This window comes from Salvia miltiorrhiza, chromosome 3 (genome assembly GCF_028751815.1).
Source record: "Salvia miltiorrhiza cultivar Shanhuang (shh) chromosome 3, IMPLAD_Smil_shh, whole genome shotgun sequence".
Lineage (NCBI taxonomy): Eukaryota > Viridiplantae > Streptophyta > Magnoliopsida > Lamiales > Lamiaceae > Salvia > Salvia miltiorrhiza.
Genome location: NC_080389.1, coordinates 10524410 through 10531757, shown reverse-complemented (window position 1 = coordinate 10531757; position 7348 = coordinate 10524410). Strand labels below are relative to the sequence as shown.

Here is a 7348-nt window from a genome sequence, read left to right as displayed (position 1 = left end):
AGGAATTTAAAGATTAAAAATTAAAAATATCTCTGTGGCTGCTTCTTAGATATCTGTGCCAAAAAGATATAGGAATTTAAAGATTAAAAATTGCATCACACCTTCACATGAAACAAAATTAGTAAAGTGTGATACCACAATTTAAATATCTAGTGCAAAAGATTTGCGGGCCAAAGTGAGATTTTCAGCCTCAAGATTCAAACTCCCCATTCAAACATGTACAAAAAAGGATATATATTTCAAATACGAATTCAAACTTCATAGCATTGAAAATTATTGTGTATAGAAAATACCATTAATTAGCTAGACTTTTTTTTTTTTTTGACAGATAGCTAGACTTTTTGTTAAAAAGATATATATCCTCATTTTATTATAAAATCTCATATATAAAAATTACTCCATATTCTATAATGTGAAACAAAAGATGAAATGAAAAATATACAGCATAAAAGAGACAAGAATTCGCATTTATACAGCTATGTATACACGATTAATTATGTCGTTCTTGATTTGCTGATCGTTTAACTAATGATCTGTATAACAGAGAGCAACAACACCAACTCACATATTGCAAATCCCCAATCCAATGATCTAAACAGAATTTCTAATTCATCATCAACGGTGGTTTTTGGCCTCAAGATTTGCGGGCCAAAGTGGGACAGTAGAAACTCCCCAAATAGACAACTTTCAGTTCGAACAATGAGGAAAAGGAAATCAAAATGTATCGCATAATCCATATCTCACATTCTATTAGCCAAATTTTAACTTCATTCCTTGTTCATAAACAATGAGGATCGAAAAAGGTATCAGGATACATAGGAAACCAAAAAAAGAAAGAATAAGAAATTCAATTACCTACTGATTCTTCGATGAGGCGTAAGAAATGATATGGTCTGGTCTTGAAAGGATAATAATGGCTGCCAAATGTAGTTGTGGTGGTGATTCTGACCGGCAGCTCCGGCTTGGATATGGCAGCTAACTGGTAGATTGCAATTTTAGGGGAATGCGGCGGCTGTGGACGGGAATCGACGACGAGGCAAGGAAATAGGCGGCCGAGTGCAGGAATCGGCGACGACGCAAGGAAATAGGCGGCCGAGTGCAGGAATCGGCGACGACGGAAGGAAATAGGCGGCCGAAGCTAGGACTCTCCGTCGACGAGCAATAAACGGCCGGAATAGATTCTGGTGAGTGGCGAGAGTTTCCGCCACTCACTGGACAATGGGTTGCGCCGGTGATGAAGGAAGGGGGCTGAACGGCGGTGGGTGGCTTGGGGCGACGGTGGCTGGAGCTTGGGCACCGGTGGTGTCGTGGGGAAGGTGGGCTGGAACTTGGGCGAAAAAAAAGTAGAAAGGCAATTGAATTAGGGCTAATTTTTTACAACTTAAAAATGTCATCCGCCACTCACTGGACAATGGGTTGCGCCGGTGATGAAGGAAGGGGGCTGAACGGCGGTGGGTGGCTTGGGGCGACGGTGGCTGGAGCTTGGGCACTGGTGGTGTCGTGGGGAAGGTGGGCTGGAACTTGGGCGAAAAAAAAGTAGAAAGGGAATTGAATTAGGGCTAATTTTTTACAACTTAAAAATGTCCGTTGTCTATTATTTCATAGACAACTTAAAAAAAATCCATTGTCTATTATGCCTATATACAACGGTTCTGTGAAACACGTTGTCTATTTGAGGCGGTCATAGACAACGGTCCAGAAACCCGTTGTCCAGAAACCGCCTCAAATAGACAACGTGTTTCGCAGAACCGTTGTATATAGGCATAATAGACAATGGATTTTAAAGTCCGTCATCTAAATTCTCGCTGATAGACAACGGTTGCACAATAAAACGTTGTCTATACGTTCATAGACAACAATTTTTAAAGCATGTTGTCTATATTTTGTTGTCTATCAACTGAATTCTTGTAGTGACCTCTCATTCCAAATGAGAAGTTGAAGAAAGAAGATGGGTCAAAACCGACGGATTCTACCAACTATCGAAGTTTGATTGGGAGTCTACTATATTTGACGGCAACAAGGCCTGACATCAAGTATGCAACAAGCCTTCTATCCAGATTCATGGAAAGTCCGAAGGAGACCCACTATGGAGCAGCAAAGAGACTTCTCAGATACCTGCAAGGTACGCTCAACTATGGTATCTGGTATAAACCAAAGTCTGACTCACAGATCAGTGGATATAGCGATAGTGATTGGGCTGGATCTCAAGATGACATGAAAAGCACCTCAGGCTATGCTTTCAAGCTTGGCTCAGGAATTTTTTCTTGGGGATCAAAGAAGCAAGACTCAGTTGCACTATCAACAGCAGAAGCTAAGTATGTTGCAGTAGCCGAAGCAGCATGCCAAGCTATATGGCTTAGAAGAATACTAGCGGATATGGGCGAATCGCAAGACTCATCGACAGAGATCTACTGCGATAACAAGTCAGCTATAGCAATGGCTAAGAATCCAGTTCAGCACAATCGCACCAAGCACATCGACATCAAGTATCACTTCTTGAGAGATGTTGAAGCAAAAAAACTTATCGAGATGAAGTATTGTCCAACAGAAGAGCAGTTGGCGGACATCTTCACAAAAGCACTACCAAGGGACAGATTCCAGTTTCTACGGAGAATGCTTGGAGTAACCGATAAATGCATCAAGGAGGAGTATTGAAGTGTGATGCATTTATCTAGAATATTCTAGGTGAAAATAAGCTATGTATATTCTAGAGAATTCACCACTAGCTAGATTAATCTAGAGTATTCTAAATAATACCTAGGAGAAGTATGAGTATTCTAGAAATTAGATATTTAAAATAGAGTATCTAGAGAATTCCTTAAGTAGATACTAGTAGAGAATTCTAGATACAAGTTAGTGTAGTGGGATCTAGAGAGATCTTCCCACACCTATAAATAGAGCTCTTGTGAGCCATTTGTAACCAATCTCAAACATCTCAAAAACATCACTCTATCTAATATTATCTAAGTTCTTTGGAGACAAGAGCTCCACTCTAAAATCATTATCTCTACACACACTACACTCACAATATTCTCTACACCACTTCACTACAATCACTCACCACACTCAAACAACTATATAATCACCTCCATTTTCTAACAGTTTTATACATTTAATTCTCAAGAACTATAGTTCTATATTTATGATGGTGCATTAGTACATAATATGTGGGTGTGTTGGAAAAAATGATGTTTCATAGGCAAGCTCAAGTTGTTTATACTTTTTAACATTGAGCCTAAAAACTAATACATTTTAATTTACTGGGATTTGAAGACATAAGAGAGAAAATCCATGTTGTGGAGACTTACTCAAGTGTCAGAGAATACTCACTACTCTTGAAGAAGTGAATGTCAATAAACGAGCATGTGTCTGAGAATAATTTAGATAAAAAAAAATTAGAATGAATATTTAAATTACACATAGAAAAAAAAAGGAAATCATATTAATACTATTCTATATAAAAATTAGTCCCCGTGAAAAAATAAGAATGTAAAAGTTTCATCAAAATCCTACTTATTTACTGTATTTAAATTTTAATTTTCAAATGAGACACAACAAAAATAAATCCACATTCAAATTAATTTGAAAGAAAAATGCATTGAAGCTTGTCCAACCATACATTATTAAATCAGTTATATTCAATTAATCAATTAAAATAAGTTTAAATTAAAACTCTAGGCCCATTCCTCCAATCATATTTCATGACCATCACGTGCACTCATGAGAAATTGCCCAACCATACATTATTATTATTATCAATTAAAAATAGAGCCCTAGTCAAAATCCACACAATTAATATACTCCATATGCGTTCTCTCTTATGCACACTTGCACCCACAATTTCCTCTCTCTACCCTGTAACTCTTTCGGTCTCTCTACTCTCTCTCACACCTTCATCTCTCTCTACTTCACATTTGCAATAAAGAATATATCTCAACCCCAAATCCCTCTTCTTCTTCTTCTTCTTCCCCTTTTTTCTTAATTTCCAATGAATAGCCAGAAAATAGTTTGTTCTCTCGTAGACCTCGCTGTCTTCCCCATCGTCGACCCACTCTTCTCACCTTGGCCCGACTCTGAACAGCTAAGAAAGCCGCTGCGGATGCCGATGCCGACGCCGGCCAATACTCTGAACGCAGACAACGACACAAGAAACTGAGCCAGAACTCAGCTAAAGTTGATGCCGACGCCGACGCCGGCCAGTACTCTCAACCCGGACAACGACACAAGAAACTGAGCCAGAACTCAGCTAAAGCCGATGCAGGTGCCGACGCCGACGCCGGCCAATACTCCCAACGCAGACAACGACACAAGAAACTGATCCACAAATCAGCTAAAACTCAGCCAAGACTCTCTGTTCCCGATTGGCACCCTCAAAGCAAACAACAAAGCAAGAAACCCAGCCACAAGACTCTAATTCGATTGTGTTATGGTGAGCTCTGTTTTTTGTAAAAATTCTAGGGTTATTTAAAAAAGTAATGATAAAAAGCAGTGTGCAAAAATCAAACTAACCTCCTTGTTTTGTTGGTATAATGGATTTGTCTAGTGTGATTTTTTGTTGGATTATGATCAGATTTTGCACTTTCACCGGGCAAAGATTCTACAGGAAATCTCTCTCTTTTTCTTGCGAAACTGTATACATAGGAAGTGAAAAGTGAAAAAGGAAAATATGCAGAGGAGACAAAGATAAAATAGATATTTTTTTGTTGTTTTTGCAAAAAACCCACGAATGAAATTTTTTTTTACCAAAATACCATGGGGCACTATTTTTTCTACAGTATACTATTCCTATCAACAGTAGCCAAGTTCTCTCTTATTAAGATTGTTAAATACATATCGGGCCATAGCTTTATAAAGGGCCTCGTGTTTTGAAACAAACATGATACTAGAGTGTCATAAGTATATTATACACTCTAATCATCCATACCAAATAATGACACTACCTGCATCGGCAGTTAGGCGATGTGGCTGCTCTAATAACGAGTTATGTTGGGTTGTTTATTATCTATTGAATTTTCATTTTAGGTAGTGATCTAAGTTTACAATTTCTTAATTTAAACGTGAAAAATATCAATATATTGTTATCACAATTTTGTAGCAACACAATAATCATCATTCTGAGTTGTAAACTTAGAAATAGTTAGCAAACTCTTAGAAATCCAAGGTACAAGAGTAATATTGTCTGCCGTAACTTGAGCAACGAAAAAACATATCCCTACAACGAGGGAGAAACAGAGTACAAACAAGATATGAAGAAACCACAATTGTCGCAAATAAATGTCATTTAAAAACAATGCACAACCACCAAAGGGGAAAAAGCTGGAAGAAAATGTAGACAACTGCGCGAGCTCATGGATTGATATTCACGACCGGTATTTTGGAGATTAAGTCTGAATTCCTCATCTTTGTTGCAATTCTTTTGGTTGTCACCATCTTTAACTCATTCAGATAACTCATCGACAAAATATTCTCCGGGAGGGTCAGATTTGGACAATCGTGAATTTCTAATTTCTTGAACCAAAACGTTAATGCATCACTTTGTAGATTTCTCAGATTCCACAACTCTTCAATGCACATGACTTGGAGCCTTTGGAAGCCATTGCGCAAGATCACCATTTGTTGACCAGTGTATGCGTTCCGCAATTTGAGGTACTCTAGCTTTGGTAGCTTCCCCGCTAGTAGTGCCATGGGGTCCTCATCAAGACAACTATCAATCAATGTCAATGATGTAATATTTGGAGGGAGATTAGTTGGTAACCTGGCAAGAAGTCCATCCAATTTGAGTGATTCGAGACTCTGTAGAATACCAATCTCCTCCAAACTAGGCATCCTTCTGAAACGATACCCTCTTAAGATTAGGTGTTTAAGATTCTTCAAGTCAGCCAATGACACAAAGAGCTTGCTTACATTTGAGTTTCCATCCAATTCTTCTATGCCCAGTTTCTTAAGAGAACTCAACATATTTAAGCCCAAGAGCTCATATGTCCAATTAGCAAGTGAGACGTAGGTTAAGGTCTCCAGATTCTCCAGTATGTCAAACCACAAAGACTTCCGACAAACCATATCAGACATGTAGAGGTGGCGAAGGCTACGCAATCTCCATATAACATTAGGCACCTCCACCATAAAGTTTTGAGATATGTCAAGAACCTCAAGGTTGTTTAGGCACCCCAACAAGTCTGGGAGCTCTTCTATGTAATTGTTTCTCAATCCCAAGTATTTTAATTCGATCAATGTGCTGATACTTTCAGGTAAATTCTTCAGCCCAAAATCTTCCAAGTCAAGAATGTTAAGTTCTTCAAAACTGTTCCAGTAAGATGGACTAGTGTCGAAGTAGCCACCTCCATGGAAGAAGAGAGAAACAAGATGTTTATCTTGATCCGTGGAGTAGTTGAACTTGTCTCTGCTACAAATAATAATACGATGAAGACGAGGACTCGGAAAGGATCGATTATTTCCATTGTTCCTTAGGATCTCAAAACCTAGTTTCTCCTCTGCTTTTTGGATGGATAACATGTGTAGCAAAGCATTCATGCGGTACTTTGTGCTCTTGTCCTTGACATCAATAACAGATTCATTGATTAAACCATCTAAATATGATCCACAATAACCTGAAACCACTCCTCCTGCAATCCATATCTGTGTCAACTTTTCTGCCCTCAAAGTTGTATTTTCCTTAAAGAAAGACATATACAGGAAACATGACTCCAGTTCGGGATCCAATTTATGATAAAATGGTTCCAATAACTTGAGTGTTGAACCAAAATCAACTGATTCAAGAAGTTGTTCCCATTCACTCCCCCCTGAGAGTTTCTTTTCCACTAACTGCTTTCCCACCTCTTTTATAGCTAATGGCAGGCCGTCACATTTTCTCAACATTTGTTTTCCCTTAGGCTCCAAGGACTTTGGGAATTTATGCTCACCCGTCAATTTATTGCCATGGTTTATTGTTTTCAAAAACAACTGCCAGCTCTTTTTAGAATCCAAAGGTTTCATCTTATGAACATCTTCGTTGCGTGTATATATGCCGGTATTCCTCGTGTGACTTGTGAGCAGCAATCTACTTCCATTGTCTGCTTACATAAGAACAATACGAAAACGAACAATCAGAAGGTTATTGAGCGGGGAAAGTTAAATTGTTAGATTACTTGATTCAATCATGTATTTTTTCGTCTTCTTCTTCTTCAAAAAAAAAAAAAGAACAAACCATTCGACATTTATATTCTTGGGAGTTTACTTTTGAGACATCAAAATTAAATTACAAAATTTTCAAATTTACAACCAGCGCTAAGTTAGCGCAAGACGACCAGATCATAAGCAGAAAGATGATCACACATACCTTCTTTTTGAA

The 7348-nt window shown here is 38.3% G+C and overlaps 1 protein-coding gene across 1 annotated transcript; it reads right to left on the bottom strand.

The window, feature by feature from the left end:
* Positions 1-5346: 5346 nt before the first annotated feature.
* Positions 5347-6993, bottom strand: LOC131018300 (disease resistance RPP8-like protein 3). Its single transcript, XM_057947026.1, has one exon. The coding sequence runs from the start codon at positions 6991-6993 to the stop codon at positions 5347-5349; it is 1647 nt and encodes a 548-aa protein (XP_057803009.1).
* Positions 6994-7348: the final 355 nt, after the last annotated feature.